This window comes from Anarhichas minor, unplaced genomic scaffold (genome assembly GCF_050575085.1).
Source record: "Anarhichas minor isolate MPS153535 unplaced genomic scaffold, ASM5057508v1 ptg000037l, whole genome shotgun sequence".
Classification (NCBI taxonomy): Eukaryota; Metazoa; Chordata; class Actinopteri; order Perciformes; family Anarhichadidae; genus Anarhichas; species Anarhichas minor.
Window position 1 is genome coordinate 3,308,807 of NW_027466483.1, and position 18,710 is coordinate 3,327,516.

Sequence of the window (18,710 nt, forward strand, 5' to 3'; positions counted from 1 at the left end):
TTGTGTTACTTTGAGTGTATGTTTGGCACCTGCTCCAGCATGTCTCTAGGTAAGTCCTCCTGTTCGTCCATGGTCAGGACGGCACGGCGGATCTCCTCATTGGTCAGCCTCAGACTGCGACACGAACATTCACGTTACTTTTCTTATACAGGGGTTTTGAATTCAAATGAATCCCTAAAGCAATGCGTTACACGGGCATAACATGCACATGTTTGTATTGAGGCTGTATCAGAGAGGAGTTTGTTCAACTTTGAAGAATGGAGGATAATCATTCTAGGCTACACACTGACCGTGAGAGCAGAATGTTACAGTTCTGTGCTCGGCGACCATCGATCACTGACAGTTCCTTGACTTTCTTCACAACAGCCTGCTCATCCTCAGCATCCTTCTGCTGATACACAGAAAAATGATAGAATGCAACCAAATGCTGTACAATATATAATATAATCTGTAATAAGACTGGGAACTTGACAATTCATTCATGTATACTAGTATCTTAAGATAACTGTTTCAAAACATAAACAGAGCAACAAAATCTACAAAAATAAAAGACATGACCTCTTCATTAGTTCATTTGACTGAGCACGAGAAGTGTCTGTGACACAATGAACATAGTATAAAACGACAGTGCTGCTGACGGTATGACACAGATGTTATGCAGAGTCGGTGTTTGATACCTGTGGTTTCTGGTAAGCTGAGAAGGTCCTCTGCAGCTCCTCTAGATCCAGAACTTTAAACACCTTGATGTCATTGATCTCTTTCCATATGGTTCCTTCTGTCTTGTTCTGAAACAAACAATATGTGTGTGTTCGTCAACAAAACATTTATTCAGGGTTCAAATAACTTCTTCTTCCAGAGATTTAAGCTGTTTACTCCAAAAGAAGACCGTCAGCTGTTGTTCGTCATTCGCTGATTAAAGCATCGGATGTTATTCTAGATGTTTCTTACTGTCAATAAATCCAACAAACGAAAATACAGTGTGACTTCCCTCTATGGCCCTGAGCTCCAAGCCCATTGGTTCCCTCTGAAGACACTCACAAATACTATATATAACACTTTCATTTTGGGCTGAACTGAAGCAAAGCAGGCACCAACGCTGACACAGACGCACTACTCGTCTGTGCCAGTAAAAAATGTTAAAGGTAATAAAGTTAAAGCAAAAATGCACGCATTTGGGAAGTAGTGAGCACACAAACGGATAAATGAGACTTGGATTATACAATATATTTCAACTCATCAAGACCTTTCTCTGGTTTTAGTTTCTCCGTTCAGCTAGAAACGGTTTCTTCAAGAATTCAAGGTAACACAGGTTGAGTAACTCATATACAAATGCTCATTTTGTAGGTGAAGTATTCCTTTAAAGACATCATGTGATATGCTACTTCAGGACACTTTAAGAACAAATATTACTGGGACCACTACAGACAGCTGCAGATTTCATATCCAGGAATTCATGTTATACTCTTACCAATGGCTGTGTAACATACACGGTGCAGCCAGTCAGTAGGTTTTCACCTCGTCTAGTTTAGAAAGGTTCCTCAAACAGCTGGTCACTGTAGTTTTTATCAAACATTATTAAAAACAGGGGGGAATAGTGTCTTTTGTTGGGGACTATTTTCAGCGGTGGATTAATCCATATTTGGTGCTCTAGTGAGTATTTGAGGCAGCAGGACGGTGTATATGGGATTGAGTCAAAACAAACTAGTGTGTGTGTTCATGGTAATGAAGGAACGTGTCACCCAGTGCAACAGTGTGGCTCACTGACGTGTCGTAATGGAGCTCTATAGTACAGAGGAAGAAGATACACCAGTATCAGTCGTAACCGAGGCAGCCTTAACATCTGTATGAGATGCACCAGGTTTTCAACTGACTGTAATGTAAACACATCCACGAGACTGGCGTTCGAGTCAATGTGGACTTATTTGACCATAACTGTGTTATGTAACTTACGTTGTTAAATAACGCCAGTTATTTAACAAAATGCATTTTATGTAACAATGTCACGATCAGGCTTTGCCCTGTGTGTTCTGTGTCTTTGTTTCTTTCTGTAGCTCCTCACTCACCTAATCAGTTCATTCAGTGCACCTGCCAGTCACACTCACCTCATCAGCTCATTTAGTCTCACCTGTTCAATCTGCCTAGTCACTATTTAAACCCCTGTCTTTCACTCACTCACGGCCAGATGTGTTTGTTTTCCGTCCAACCCGCCCGTTTTGCTCGTCCTGTTCCCGGTTTTCCAGTCTGCCTGTTCTGCCTTTTCCTGCCGGATTTTCCCCCTCGTCTTTTGTCTTGTCCCTGGATTCCCTGTTTTGTTTTTGGTTGATTAAAAACCTTATTTTTTCACTACACCTGACTGTCTGCGTTTGAGTCCTCATCATGCCCCGTGACAAACAAAGATACTTATTTTAACTCAGACCACAGTCTTTTACTAAACCCAACCAAGTACTTTTGTTGCGTAATGAACCTAAAAACGAAGTAAAACTCCGAAACCGACCAAAAAATGTTGGGCCACTGACCAAGTGGGGCATTCGAGAGATGGGGGTGAGAACATGTTGTACTGCACAAGTAAATGCAGTTTGTGTAGTGGTATAATATAACAGCAGCAGTGACAGTATCAGTAGGAAGTGTAGCAGCAGGAACACTAGTCCCACACTGTAAATGTACCTCAGGCAGTTTGCTCCAGTTGAATGACTTCAGAGGGTTGGATGGCTGAGGAATATTCTTCTTCTTCTGGATAGCTCCCGGTGGAGCTCCGGGTGGAGGAGGCGGGGCGAATGGAGCCATGCCAAAACTTGGCAGGCCTCCTGGAGGAGGAGGTGGCGGAGGAGGAGGAGGAGAAGAAAAAGGGCTGGCCGGGACGGGACCGGGAGGGACTAAACCGCCGGAAGACACAGGAGGTCCTCCTGGAACACTGGACATCTAACAAGACAACAGAATTGCATCCATTATGAACTGATGACCGAGACACTATCATTATGGTGACGGGATCTGACGGACACTGTGAGAAAAGGATCAGTAACATTTGTATCTGGTGGTGTTGGCGGACATACAGAGCTGAGCTGCTGCAGCCGAGCAGACAGTTCTCCCACTTGCAGCCGAGCTTGCTTGTGGTCGTTGCTCTCTCGCTCCAACTTGTCTTTCAGCTTGTTCAGCATCGCCATCATGTCCTCTTTCTCCTCGTTCTTGGCCTCGCACTCCCTCTCTTTCTTTTCAAAACGCTGCTGCAAGTTGTGATGCTCTGGAGAGAAGGTGGGACAGACAGAGACAGGTGACTTGCGGGAGGTTGTTCATTCTGCCGACTACGGTTGAGTCAATCAAAGTGTTGGCCATTCGTGCTGCATCTTGACTTATTTACCACGAGTGTTATGATTACGTGCTGGGACCTTGATGAGCCAACTTTGCAGGCTTTGTGGGTTTTGTTGATTACATAGTGAAATTAGCAAAACACTTACTAAGCACTTACCCTGTGACATCAATTTCAATCTATATTGTCTGGATATTACCTTTGTTAATACCAAGCTACCTGGTTATTACTTACATGATATTACTTAATTATTACCTCTTTATTATCAAACGATTTCCGCACTATTACCATGTTATTACTGCGCTGTAATGTAAAGTGACACCAACACAGAGATTATTGCATTGTTCATGATTATTCTTTTGTAACCTGCAGTAATTATGAAAGAGAAATATTTTAATCAAACTGACTTGTCCGGCCAAGTCCTCCATTTCCACTGTGATACGGTAAACAGGATTCAGAGTTGTAGTCCTCTCTACTACATGTATATACTGTATAGTGTATAGTGTATAATGTGAGTGTTTACCTTTCCTCGTTTTATCAGCTTGTTCTTTCCATTCTTTGACCTCGCTCTCCTTGACGAGCCTATAGACACACACGCACACACACATACAACTGAAGGAAGTTTTCCAAACATGATTTGCATCTATACTACTACTACTACTACACACTACTACACACAACATAATAGGCTTAAAATGTTCCTATCAAAATGTATTTCATTAATTACTTAGAAATATAGCACCATAGAAATTAGGCTTGATATGTTTAATGATGTAAAAATAGTCACAGGCAAACAATCTATTTGTTAACTTATTTTCTTAGAAGGTCAGAGTCGGTTGTTTTGTCCAAAAGCATTCCTTATTACTATCACCCAGGAGACCAGTGTCCATGTCCCATGTGAAACCAAAAGTCAACGTTGCCTTTTCTTGACATTGGGTAAAGCAACGTTACCTACATAGCTTTTATAAAGTACATGACATTACTACGTCCTACTTCACTTTATCTTACTTATTCAAACCCAAATCTAAATTATTTTCCTAAACCTAACTAAGTGCTTTTGTTGCCTTTAACCTAAGCAAGTGTTTTGCTGTGAAAACGGACGTTTTGTTTTTTAAAGACAGTGAGAGTGAGAACGTGTTGCTTCATGACACAATTATACGTTAGATGTACTTACTCACTTCTTTTGATCAAAATTACAAAACAAAGATGTTTTTGTAAATCAAATGTTTTTATTTAGGTATTTATTTGACTTCACTACATCATCAGCAAGTGGTGGATTGCTGTATGTTTATGGTTAATTATTCAAATCACTGTTGGGTTTCTAAAATATAACAAGGCATTTCTCGGAATCATTAAGATTTTGTAGGATTACTATTAGAGCTATAATGATTACCATTCAGATTACTGAGCAACCTGTCAAAGTTTTTTGAATGTGAAACGTGTTATAAACTGAATGTTCTCCTCTTAGAGAGCACTATTCCACTGGTAGTGTTTGAATCTCATCTGTTATCGTAACTAAAAAAACTGCAGAGTTTGCTGCACTAATGCTCCCCAAAATAAGAAACCCCAGAAACTTACATGCGTACAATATTTTGGACGTTGAAGTCCTCTAGTGGAGCGACATCGGGGTCCTCCCCTTTGTCCGTCTGCAGAACCAGCTGCTGAACTATCCGATCCAACAACACCCAGTAATGAAGAGTGGTACTGCTCTGCTTAACTGCAGACAGACAGATCATGGGTCATTTCATGCAGATTTAAATAAATGAAAAGTAAAGAAGTGAATGGCAGGCAGACAGCCAGTCTTACATGGCATCATGAGACAGTGCTGCAGTGCAGACAGGAGGTGAGGGTAAGCTTCAGTGTGGTTCAGACTCTTCTTGATCAGCTCAAACATCTGGCTGCCACTTTTAGTTTCTATATGGACCTGAGGCAGAAGACATTCATCAGCAGGCTTTACACATCTAATTTTCATGTTTTAATGGCATTCATTTCCTAATTATAATAATGATAATAAACTTTGTATATATAGCACCTTTCAAAACACTGTTACAAAGTGCTTAACAATAAATCAGAACACATTTAAAACACAAAGAGATTGAAATGAAATAAAAGCCAAGAGTAAACACAAAAACAGAGTAAAACAAACAAAAATGTTTTAAATCACAAATAAGCTCACAGCTACTCTCAAAAAGTGTATAATTGTAGAACTTATAATAGTAATAATAGTATGCAACATGTTTTAATGTGTTATTTTGTTTTCCAAGATTCCATTAAATTCCACTTAACGTTTTGGTGTGTCAGAACTAATGGTGTTTATTGTTAAAAATAAAAAAACGTAATCTTTCTTTTCATCCTTAAAGATCTTGGATCTCATATATAGAAAACCTTTCAGGTAGAAAAATGGACTTACAGCATCAAACCGTTTGGACATATGAAGCTCATCTTCATTCCTCAACATCTGAAAGAAGTCCAGATGTCTGAAAACAACACACAATAAACAACTGAACTCAATCAAGGTAAGCCGAAGTGCAAATATGTTTCCCGTCCTGCTCACTGTTTGTTAGTTCAATGGCACAGTATTGAGGTTTGAAAATGCTAGCACCTGTTGGCGCAGCTGACGTAGCTACCTGTTCAGGGTGGCGTTGTCATTGGAGCGCAGTTTGTCAATGACCGGCTGAATGCCCAACATCAGAAACTCATAACGCAAATGGATGCGGAACTCCAGGCTGGTCTGAAAACACGCAAACACATGCACGCACACATGACGTGCCATGTGCAGTTTATTCCCCAGCAGGAAGGAAGACAGTGTCATCAGCATATCCCGTAATCATAAAATGTAATCATCGTATTCATGTTCTGGGTCGACAATATGTAAAAATAAGACAGGTAGAAAAGTTATACATAGAGTTCAGACAGAGTATCAAACAAACACAAAGGCAAATATATATACCAGCATGATATCACTTAAAGATACAGTACTTATAGTGCAGCTTTACTGGTGTCTGATAGCAGTAATTATTTCAGCTTTCATTAAGAACAGCAGAAAACATCAGTGCCTCAGAATCAAAATGTAAAGGTGTGTCTCTAGATCTATTTCTTGACCAACAACAAGTCAATCAACCTGAAGAGAACAACTGGACTGCTACTGGAAACTAGAGAAGGCGATTTCTACGCCAATTAGCAGTTAAGTTATAGTGGTACTAAATGTACAGTGTGACCCCCATAGTGAGCATCATCTTTTGGACCTGGAAGCTAAAGAAAGCACCCCCCTGTGCAGGAACGGGTAACACTGCCTTTGTGTTGCCACATTACATATTAACTTTTGAAAATAAAATCAAGGTGTGAGCACCTAGACGTATATCTTTTGGGATCATGCTACATCACAAACCCAAGTCCTATAAGACATTTGACACGATGCACAGACGATATTTCAAACAGACGAGAGATGCTTCTTCACCTCTCCTGCTCCCTGGCTGAGCACGGCGTTGATGAAGGACATGATGGCAGTCTTCAGGTTCACTTCATCTCTGTAGCGGCCTGTGGATCTATCCAAGTCTGTCAGCAGGGTCTGCAGACAAAAGACAAAAAATGTTTCACCATTATAAAACATTCTTCCTTTCTTTTAACGCCCACAAAATTGGAAAACGTTGTAAATTGTGATGTGAAATTGATACACATTTGATGTGATTTGCTGCTTGTGGACTCAGATAAAATGATGCCGATTACTTTCTGTCCCAATCTGATATATGAATATGAGTGGCAAAAATGGGCTTCAACTGAATTTGGTCGTGCATCCCCGTGTTACATAATGACAATAAATGATCCTTGAATCCTTGAATTCTTGAATATCAGTGGTCTCTAGCAGAAGACTAAGAGAAGCACACACAGATGAGACAGAAGCAGACCTGAAAGCGAGTTCTCTCCGAAGCAAATTTCTGGTAGTGCAGCATGGCTTCTAGTACTTTCTTGTGGCCCCCTGGCACCAAACACACCGCGCCGAGGATCTCTAACACTGCAACCTGTAGGGAGAGGGAGAAGAGCGGAGAAAGAAGGCCGTGTTCTGTTTGTTCTGTTTGTCTTTGCCCTGTAAAGCGTCTTTGGGTATCTTGAAAAGCGCTATAGAAAATCTATGTATTATTATTATTATTATTATTACTTTATTATTATATGATCTTGTCATCAGATCTGGGCAAAAATGTTATCACGGTCAACAGAACCAGCAGACCACTAGAAGCATGCTCCCTTGTCACCTTTATTAGTGGTCACACGTCTCTTCTGACATGTTGCCATGACTAGTGTAATCCTCAGAGAAGTGCACACCTGCCTGTTTGTCTGGTCTTTTTGGTAAACTTTTGGGTTTCCTCCTCCTTTGCCCACCTGATTAACTGTCATCTGCCCAGGTGCATCTTGGAAGAACAGGCCAAATACAGTATTTATTCCTGTGTTTCAGTGACTTTATTTCTTCAGCTACATTTCCTCAACAGTTTTGTGTTGTTTCATTGTCTCTTTTTGGATTTCCGTCATGTGCTTCATAGTGGGCTACTGCCACCCGTCCTCAGGCCCTGGGGATGACTTTTTATGTGACCCTCCATTCATTGAAAACAGAACAAAACAAAAACAGCAGCATACCAATGCAAAAGATAGGCAGGCTGCAAAAGAAAAACTGAAAGCTCCCAAAAATTGAATGAGGTAATGTTTCAACAATCAGGGTCTGTGTTTTGCAAACATCCATGTGAAGGAGAAATCATTTTGTCTATTTTGCATTTATTATTTTCTCCTACAAAACACACTACACAACTTTGTACATATTTAGTTTTTTGACTCTTTGTGGTTGTATAGTCTCTCTTTGTAGTCATTTAGTGTCTCTTGATGGTCTTTTTGCGTCTCTTTGTGGTCTTATTGTGTCTCTTTGTAGTCATTCAAAGTCTCTTTTGGTACTTTGATGTGTCTTTGTGGTAATTCTGCATCTCTTTGTGGTGGTTTTGTGTCTTTTGATGGTCTTTTTGTGGACCTGTTGTGGATCTGTTTGTCTTTGAGGTGGTTTTGGATTTCTGCAGCTGTTTAGCGTTTCTTGTGGACATAATCATTTTTTTTGTCTATTTTTTAAAATCTTCTAGCAAAAAATGTCATGTTCTGTGTTTTGACGGTGACTTCAGTATTACATCTTCAAAAGAGAACTCTGAGCTCTGAAACAGGAACCGGACTGCAAAGACTCAAAGAGGAAAGGGATGGACGGGTCAGTGACACATGGCTAATTTTACCAGCTGGGTTTACCAGTCCTGGTTGGTGCAAACTTCTTCTAATTAAGAAGTATGTAGACCACTAAAATCATTCTAAAATCGAGGTGTTTCTTTGTCATCACGGGGTATTGAATGCACTGTGTACCTTGGTTTTGATGCTCTCGGTGGTGAGACTTTGGGCGATGATATTAATGCTCTCACAGTGACCCAGCACATGAGCTCTGCCTTGCGAGTTGTTCATCAGAGCTTTGATGCAGCCGATCAGAGAGGTGTGGACCTGAGAGTTGGTGGTCTCATAGTCCATTGACTTGAGGAAATTCAGGATGCAAGACAGGCCATCCAAGTCAATGAATCGAGTCACAAACCTGGAGGGGATGGATCAGAATGGCACAGGGTGAAGGTTACTCTCTAGGTCAGTACAGGGGAAAGCAATGCAGCTTTGGGAAATCTCAAAATTTCAGAATAGTGTGCATGTAGTTGTACCTCATTGGCTGTGTCCTCAGTGCTGTCTTTAGACCATCTACGATTTTATGTCTTCCCTGCTCTTCCTCATCCTCCGGTCCCAGCAGAGTCTTCCTCTGGGAAGAGAGGGGTCGGACTAAATAATGCCTGACTACAGGTCACATACTCACTCAGAGGCGATAACGGAGAGAGTTTGGGCCATAGAATCAAATGTTTCTGGTTTGTAGTGTAGGATCGGTGCACTCCGTGATATTAGCTGATATTAAGTTACAAATAATTGCAATGGCATTTGAATTATCATTATTATTCAAAGGCAGATATATATCAATATATGTATGACAATATCTATAATGAAAAATAACCCATCTTAAAGGCCCCATGTATCAAATTATTCTGGTGAAATAAGTTTGGTATACATTGTCATCTGCAGTGTCCTTGTTGACACACAGGGGGTGGAGACAACATAAAAAAACATGTTTAAATGTACTCAAAGTGGCTTTAAAATTCATCAATATTTTCACATTTTATAAAGAAAATTAGCAATAAAGATAAATCTGTCTGTCTTTGAATGAACTTAGAACAGCAGGATGTAAACAAATGGACAAATTCACAAAGAACGGATCGCGGAGGCTAATGCCATGAATTTTGCATCACTTGCAGCCACTATCCACCCGTCTCAAGTTCTGATCTACAAAAGATAATGTGCTAATAATATTACAGTTCAAAAACATCCATAAAGTTTAGCAGATAAGTGCAATTTGCCCCTTTTTTAAATCTGATTACCATGTAGCAAAGTGTAAATATTGTAGGCAAAACAAAGTCAGAGAGAAAAATAAAAATGAAATGTTCCCACCGCGAGCTACAGGTCCTGATCAAACGAAGTGCAGAGGCGTTCCACAGAACTACAGGTCAGAATTTCAACGTGACAGAGAGAAACCGTAACAGGAATTTAATATCCCTCAGTACAAACGCAGAGTTACTCACAGCAGCCATGGACCTGAGCTGATCAATATAATACTCTGGCCATCTGGTTGCTCCTTTATTCTCCGCTGCCTCCTGCAAGACACACATGTACAGACACACAGGTCAGGGCCATGGATATACTTAGTTATACTAGACAACAAATCTATGTGTCGTCCTACTACTTTGTAATTTTAAGAATCGTGCTTTGAAATGTACACAAGATGGGGATGGATTCCAGTCGTGGTGAAGGTAACATCATATGATGAAAAAGCCACCCGTAGGCTGTCGTAGAGAATTCATGACATCAGCGCAGGTTTCTGAAGTTTAGATTTGGGTTTTCTGGAGCCAGAACATTGAGGTTGAAAGGCAGGAAGCCTTGGCGGAGCTGAAGAGTGACCATGCAGTTAACTTCGAGGGTATTGGTGGAGACACCTGTCAATACTACAAAAATGCTCCCAGGACATAAGCTTTAATATTTCATTAATTGATCAAAACGTACTCTTCGGCAAGAAGAGTACGTTTTCACCTCTGTGGTAAATTACTGAGACCGTAACGTCTTGTGAGAAAAAACGAACAAAGGTTTAAGGATGCCAGCATCTCTCATCTACTATGAACCGTAACTCAAGACACGTCACTATTGATCAGTACGATGGTGTCTTCTTGAATCTATCAGCCACCGAGGGGACACATTCAGTCGTTACTCTGTGAGTAAGTGACTGAATGACGGAATGAGCAATGAAAGAATATGTAAGTTACTCACTAGGTGTTATGGTCCTTTTTCATCTAACTAAAACTAAGGTGGTTATTTAGTAGCCAGGACATTTTTGTCGTCAGTATGCTTCAAACTAAATATTTGTTGGATCAACTTCTTAATTGATTTGAGGTCGACAATTTTTTTGACTTTATGAACCCCAAAAATCTGACGTTCTTCAGGTAAACTCCTTTGAACAACCAAGAGCAACACCACGAATGTCTGTCTGAAACTGAACTCTATCCCTATTTGTTCGATTCATCACTGCTCTCAACTCTCATTTCTACCTCACGTGTGTCCATTGGACACAAATGGCAACACCTTGTATGATGGTATTTGTTTGAAGCATACTGAACTCTTAAGCTATAGTTATACTTTCCCTGTCCTTGAGTATGCAAGGACGTGGCATAAATTTCATCATCAGAGGGTCAACGCTAGTCTCTGTGTGGTCGTTCCATGGACTGTATATTAGAAGCGGACGTAGTCGTCGTGACGTCACCCATTGATTTGTGGACTGTGATGAATAATACACATTGGGGCCAGAATTCCTAACCAAATGACACCTAGAAGCTACTTCAGGCCCCTGCTGTGTCGACCCCTTGATTGACCAAATGCCAACTGTGTGTCCTTCCTGCAGGTCTGAATGTGAATGCCCCCCCTTCCTGCCCTTTGTTCATAGTCTCCTCTTACCTCTGTTTTACATACAGTCTAACCACTGCTCTGGCTCCCTGTATAAAATGCTTCTTTTTCATTTGTTCGGGGTCAACTCACCGGCTCAGATCTGCTCTGTGTCTGTGAGGTCACCAGTATACCGGTATGCTTTATTAAACTCACAACACCACAGCAACTTCTGAACTGGACTTAATGATTTCTTCAACAACTGCTGTTATGAAGCCTTGAGTTCGACGATTTCGCCGTCGCCATTTTGAAGTACGGACGTTGTCAGCTTGGCTTTTTTGCAACGAAAGTTACCATATTTGGAATGCGATGAGTGACGTAGAGACGTATCCTTACCAATTTCTTACTCCAGTAGAGCTGCCATTTCTTCTCTGCTGGCAAAGAAAACATGGCAGCTCTGTGCTCCTCTGTAAGGTCCAGTTCATCCTGGGACAGAAGACAGAAAGGATGGAGAGGGAGAATGATGAACATAAGAAGAAAGCTGCTGAATAAATATGGATGTTTGAATGCATTCAGAATAGGAACTTTGACTCACCACCAGCTCAGTGAACATGGAGTCCAGCTCTTGAAGGGGGGGCATGGGCAGGTTGGGCTCCAGCACAGCCATGGTTTTGGTGTTGTCGTGGCAGTGGGTGATCTCTGGTTGGTCGCTTCCTTTGAAGCAGCAAGAAAACAGAGAGGACAGGCCACGCCCCTCGGGCTGCTTCACCCGGGACACCATGGTTACAGCGGGGACTTCACCAGAAGTGCTGACTAAAGAGGGAAACAAAAAGATGAATCAAACGATAAAGAGTGGGGTTACTGCTGCACAGCACTTGGGCTTGTGTTCAGCACCACCATGGGGACAGAATGCATTTCTAGACCAACTTACTTCATTAAAGTTAATTGGTAATTTAATTTGTATGTATGTTCTACCATGACATTACAGGCAAAAACATAGTACATTTTGAGACTTTTGGTCTATTTTGCTTCCATAACATGTCTTCTTTCAGACTATTGGAAAGAAAGCATCTCATATATTCATTTAGGTGTTTATTTTGCTACTTTGTGTCTGTAGACTTCTGCTAAATTCACTGAAAGTTAGCATTAGATAATGCCTTGTTGGTATATTTTAACATAGAATTTGAGAAAACTTGGAATACAAACACAAATTTTTTAGATGTACGTAATCAACTGGGGAAGTTTCATGGTGATATCTATTAGTTTAAAAAATACTGTTGTATCTTACAAAATGTATCTCATTTTAAGCTACATATCTTTAAAGGATGTTTTTTCTCAGCCTCAGACAGAAATCAACACTTCAGTAACACTTACACACACCAAACTTTCCAGATTCATTCCTAGCTATATTCTGAAGGTTTTTACAGGAGTTTGTGTAAAAGCACACTTCCCACAAGTGTCTACAAGAAATGACTCATGAGTTATGAAAGAATACGTGGCTTAAGTATTAGGGGCAAGGCTAACATACAATGAAAAAGGAAAAAAACCTGCTGAGTGCAATGATGCCTGCAACAAGAGTCTACGAGAAAAACGCTTCATGAGTTTGGCCTTAGTGCTTGAACCCATTTAGAAGTGCTGCGCCCCCTTTTTGTTTCGGCCACTCTCACTGCCACGCCCCCTTTTCTGCCAATTGGTATGAAGACAAACAAACACCTTTGCACCCACACACTTGGCCGCAGAGCCAAATTTCTGCCTGCTAGGGTTGAAAACTGTGGCCACCAAAAGGGGGGTGGAGAAATTTGTGGACCTGCTGCAGCTAAAGAATACTTGTTACACAATCCTTAACAAATGCTAACTCTTCAACATCATTCTGATAGTATTGAGTTGCTGATTTCTGCAACAGATGTTGAAATGTTTTTTGAAGAAAATGTGCAAAGACCTTGATGTACAAACTTACACAACTGAAATAACAATGAAACAATTCTCTTTCCAAGCACAGCACACCTTTATGACTGATTAAATGCAGTAACCATGACTCATCAACCAGCCTGGATCAGGTATAAGTGCACAACACACCATGTTGAACTTGTAGCTAGTCAGTAACCTTCCTCACCATCATCTTATCTAGATCCATCCTTGATATGAGGTGGCTGGATCTCTCTGCTCTTGTCACTGATCCCAATCTGGTTTAAATGGGGAATGTTGATTAATGATCAGCACCCCCCCGTCAGTAAGTGAAAGTTGGCTGCGATGTCAAGGCGCGACCGGGCTGACAGGAGGTGTAGGAGTGGCAGGGCAGTTATGTGAAGCAGGATGACCTGCCAGACGGGGCACGCAGAGACACACCCTCAGCAGGAAGATGTCGTACTGATCGAGGACATTCACGCCCAGTGAAAAGTGATGCTTAACTTGATTCAGGTATGGAGTTTTTAATGCTTTTGAATAAAAAATATCTTGTCAAAAAAAAGTCCGGAAATGGTTCCCTGCTAAGTCCCGTCAGTAACACAGAGCTCTAATGGTTAGGTAGTCTGAGATGTAGCATTACTTAAAAAACACTGAAACCAACTCATACCGTGGAGGAAATATGAAAATAACTTGTATTTCAACATTTAATATTATGCTAATATTTTATTTCTCCACTGGTTTCAACCCACGTTTTCCTGTTGTCCCCCTAACGTAGCTTTACAGTTGTTAAAATCATCTTCGTCCACAGTTTGACAGTATCACATGTATTGTGCATTCATGTTTTATGCATCATTCTATCAAATAGAAATATTCTAGATGTCTTGTATCATAGAACATTCCCCAAATTTCAAGAGGAAAGCCGGTTTCAGACATACAGAAAACAGAGAAAGCCTTTCTAAGAATGGCATCCCCCACATCCTGTCTGTGTACAACAATGCTAAACCTGTGTTTGAGGACATGACGTATCTTTGTATTCATTCACCTAAGTCATCTAAAACTTTCCAGGGAAACTTACATTTTTTAAGTGTGCGTTAATTGACAGTGACCCACAACCTCACACGTGTAAACAAACCAGCACACGCCAATGAACATGCAGCTACTTAGGTTAGCCGACAATTAGCTACAACGACGATTCCTGTTCAGAGACAAGAGTTTGACCTTAAAATACTTCAACTTTATTATAGTTGTCATTATACATTAGGTACATATACATCAAATATCAATATATATCCATTGGGAGCAGTGGGCTGCTGAGAACTGCCCGGGAAGCGGTTAGGAGTTCTGTGTCTTGCTCAGGGACACTTCGACACACGTAGCAGCCAAGGATCGAACCGCCAGCCTTGCTGGTAATCCTATGATAGAAGTTTATTTTGAAAAGACACTGTCTGCGTGTAAGGAAAGGAAACTATGTTTCCTGTGAACACGGAAGTTTAAATTGAGAAGACACTATGCATGTAACTGATATCCCAGTGATAGAAGAAGTATTCAGACAACACGGGGTGACCGTGGCTCACTGGCTTAAGAGGGTTGTCTGGTAACCGCAGGGTCAATGGTTCAATCCTCGACTGGGATGTGCCACGTGTTGAAGTGTCCCTGACAATAAAAAGGGTTTCTATTCTATTTTTCTATTTCTAACACCATTAAAAAAATAAAAAATCATCCATTACAAGTAAAAGTTGTACAATCAAAATGTTACTCTAACCTATATTCAGGTATTTGTTGGCCACTTGGATGCAATGCTCAACAACAAGCCCAAGTCACACCACATATTATGGCAATATATAGTTGATCATGCTATTGTGTTAGCAATCAAGCACCAGTGACATCCATTCAGGGTTGTGCTAGCATCCACATGATGAATACAAGTTAGTCGGTGGGGGAAAATATCTCTCTCTTTCGCTGCAAATTTCTCCACTTTGTGTCTCTAACTGTGTCTGTCTGCTGATTGGTGCTGCTACTTTTCACTTTTTAAAGTGAAAACCGATTGATAGCAAGAGAGCAGTGAGACTAAACCAAAAGTTGCAAAGCTGCACAAGCTGAAAGATGCTCTGAAGCTCTGATGAGCTGAGGGGAACTCCTCTCACATTACATTTGATCCAATGCTAATATGAAATAAGGATTAGCGCAGCTTTAAGTATTGCACATTATTATTACTGATATGCTGACGTGTGGGCAACAGTAATTATAACTAACAACTGACAAAATTATCTTGAAACCACTCACTTTTTTATTTTCTGGAGCTTTCAGCCGTTTTACAGTCTTCATTAGCAGAGGGAGTTTTCTAGGTTGTCATTAAAGGCGTGTCCTTGAGCCCAGTGTTGACATCTCTTTTCCAATGAAAGTTTAGCTCTAAAGGTTGATAAATCTATAGCGACAAGAAAATCGCCAAGTCGGCAACACTAAGAGCCTTCAGCCCTCCCTCCAAAGCCACGCCCCCAAAAAGATCAACGTAAACAACAAACATGGCTAATGTTAGCACTCACAGTTTACTTCAATACAGGAATATGAGTGGATGAACTTAGTTACATTTCACCACTGGATATTACTAAAAGGTTTTGCCTGTGACTGTTAATAGAGAAAAGGTCAGGAATCCCCACAGTGAGTAAGATCTGTCCCCTGGGGACCATAACATAAGAACATACTGTATTTTTTCTGCATCATCAATCATTGCTGGACAGATTGAGTCACTGACCGGCACACAAACAATAAATACACCCGTCAATCAAAGTACTGGAACTCGGGCAACTGATGTCCATGCATGCTTTGTTAATAGTTGACAATGTCCACCGTCAGTATCCTTGCCTCAGTTACGTAAATGTGTTCAAGCTCACCAATGGTTGCTGCAGGACTCCAATAACGATCAGCAACGTGTGTGTATGGTTATGTCGTGTATAGATTGATGACAGGGTTATTATTCACCCTGACGCTCAGATGAACCAATCAGCCCTGAGTTCGCCGGGTTTAATCGATACTTCATCAAACCCTATGGGGAAAGTGTTTTTTCTAACTACGCGGAGGTCAGAGGTCAGTGTCCTTGACAGAACAGCAGTCCCTCTGGCTGGTGGGGGAGTCACTGTCTCCCTCAAGGACGATTCAGTCAGTAAATGTTTGATAAGAGCTTGTTGTGTTGATGAGGCTGCTAACAAGCCGTCTGTCTTCTGATGAGCTCATCTCTAACCAGCTCTGTGGTCCTCAAGCTCTCTGTATTTTTCTTATTGGTGGACAAATCCAATCAAAAGAGCACAAATACCACACATATTACGGTAATCAGCGTTGCATATGTGTCTGACCAAAAAAGCAAAAAATAAATGATTAATTTAAATTATTTTGTTTAGAGTTTTTAAAGTTATTTTGTTTGTAATATGTATAACAAGCATATCATTTAGTTATCGCAACTGAGAATTTATCAAACATAAAAACAGGAAAAAAACATTTGCAGTTTTCAAGGTGTATATTTCAAATTGCATTTATTACACACATGAAGATAAAGTTGTGAACACCGGCTGAATATCTATTATCAGAATCATTATAACTGTGTTATAACTGCTACTGTGTAAAGGGAATACTGCTGTTAACAAGAACCTGATGTGTTTAAAGTGTTTGCAAACCAAATGTTATTGCACTTTTGTTCATATAGCAGTACTTTTAAAATAAAAGTGCACAATACACTACTTTTGAATTCATTATTGAATTTTGCACATAACAATGCAATTAATCGCAAAAAAATCATGCGATTAATCGCGATTAAAAATTGGAATCGTTGCCCAGCACTAGTTTTTTTATAATGTCTATTCTTGAGCACATTTAGATGTAAAAAATAACTAACCTTGTAAATGACCAAAAATGTATTTTTACATCCAACCCTTTGACAGTACCTCTACTACTCACAAGATGGCGCTCTTAACTATTGGCACACTAGCAATAAGTTGGCCAGTGAGTTTTTTGGAAAAAATTTTGGAAATGTTGACGTTCACTCTCATCTGCGAGTCTCTTTCACAGCCTTTGATATTTACATTAGTTTGATTTTTTTTTTTTTGATGATTTCAACTCAGATGTGGATGTATTCATAAGGACGGCAGCCTTCTTGTATATTGCTTATAACCGTTAACCCTAATGTCGATACGTCAAACACTGATTAACAAGAACATTTAAAAATGACGCTTTGCATTTGAAAGGTTGGCGACCCCTGACCCCTGCTGTACACAAAGTGTGCGGATCATCCTGGGTCTTACCTCTCTGATCCTCTCCTATGCGATGTGCTGAGATGCCATGTTGAGCTCCAGCAGTGTGTGTAGCAGCGCTCAGGCGTCAGATGAACATCTGTGGCGGAGATCATTCACTCTGCCTTCAGCCCAGCTCCAATGTCATTCCAACGTTGAAACACCTGGTTCTCGCTGAAGAACACACTGAATTTCTTCTGAGAAATTATTTGACATGCTCTACATAATCCAGAGAAATAGAATGAAAGTCAGACGGCGATGCTGAAGTGAAGCTTCGACTCCAAAGACGCGGATTTTAACCAAAAATAAACAAATCTGAAATGTAGATTTCAGTAGAGCTGGAGGAGAACTAGAGTTGAATTTACAAACAGACCTTAATCTGTAAAAAAAAGTTTGTTAAATTAGAAAGTGTGTAAACACAAAATCCACCAAACATAGACGTCACAGAGTGCCGGTTCCTCAAAAGTTAGTCAGAAACCCTGCAGGTGTCCAAAATAATACAAATCCTCTTTCAGTCGTTTCATCTATTCAGACAACACCTGCTCTTGTCTCTTGTGTTCGTCCTCCTCCTTTGACCCCGTCAGTGTGCTCATGTGAGCTGATCAGAGTCTCTCTGTCTGTCCGTCAGATGGAATGAACAGAGAAACTGCCAGATCTGCCTGGGCGAGATTGTACAGTATGCGGAGAGTTCAAAACACACACTACTGCATTCCTGGTGGAGGCAGTCACGCCCAGACCTCACCCACTGCTGGTTGTGTGTGTGTGTGTGTGTGTGTGTGTGTGTGTGTGTGTGAGAGAGATAAGTGGGACAGTGTCTGTGGTAATATCTGTGCAGCGTCTCATCATGTCTCATAATGAGACAACATATTTAGAAACTTTTCTGAAGTGTATTTGAATCAGAACCTCGTCAGACAGCTTCTATGAGCTTCCATCACATGTAACTGTGGCTCCTTCTAAAGCCCATGAAGCTCATGTTCTGTTCTATTTTTAGAGCTCTGGTCACATGATGACAATAACACCGTCTCCATCACTATAGAGTGCTGCAGGGATGACGGATTTTTCATTGGCCAACCAGGAAGTTAGCATTGCACTGGCTCCCTTGACAAAAAGTCCAAAACATTTCCATTGGATTTCTGATTATTGCAGAAAATAAGCTCTGTGGCAAACAAACGTTTATGATACTTACA

The 18,710-nt window shown here is 40.7% G+C and overlaps 1 protein-coding gene across 1 annotated transcript in view; it reads right to left on the reverse strand.

Annotated features, from left to right (window-relative positions):
- Positions 1-18,169, reverse strand: part of LOC142966322 (disheveled-associated activator of morphogenesis 1-like) — a 29,422-nt gene extending 11,253 nt beyond the window's left edge. Inside the window, exons 1-18 of the mRNA XM_076107016.1 lie at positions 17,536-18,169; positions 11,934-12,151; positions 11,735-11,824; positions 9,991-10,062; positions 9,028-9,122; positions 8,690-8,909; positions 7,210-7,323; positions 6,762-6,872; positions 5,932-6,035; positions 5,715-5,781; positions 5,111-5,228; positions 4,883-5,021; positions 3,828-3,886; positions 3,051-3,238; positions 2,665-2,919; positions 678-785; positions 291-391; positions 30-114 (exon numbers count right to left, since the gene is read on the reverse strand). Coding sequence (XP_075963131.1) covers positions 30-114; positions 291-391; positions 678-785; positions 2,665-2,919; positions 3,051-3,238; positions 3,828-3,886; positions 4,883-5,021; positions 5,111-5,228; positions 5,715-5,781; positions 5,932-6,035; positions 6,762-6,872; positions 7,210-7,323; positions 8,690-8,909; positions 9,028-9,122; positions 9,991-10,062; positions 11,735-11,824; positions 11,934-12,119 — 2,112 coding nt within the window. The 5' untranslated portion in view covers positions 12,120-12,151; positions 17,536-18,169. The remainder of the gene's footprint in view (positions 1-29; positions 115-290; positions 392-677; positions 786-2,664; positions 2,920-3,050; positions 3,239-3,827; positions 3,887-4,882; positions 5,022-5,110; positions 5,229-5,714; positions 5,782-5,931; positions 6,036-6,761; positions 6,873-7,209; positions 7,324-8,689; positions 8,910-9,027; positions 9,123-9,990; positions 10,063-11,734; positions 11,825-11,933; positions 12,152-17,535) is intronic.
- Between the last annotated feature and the right edge of the window lie 541 nt (positions 18,170-18,710).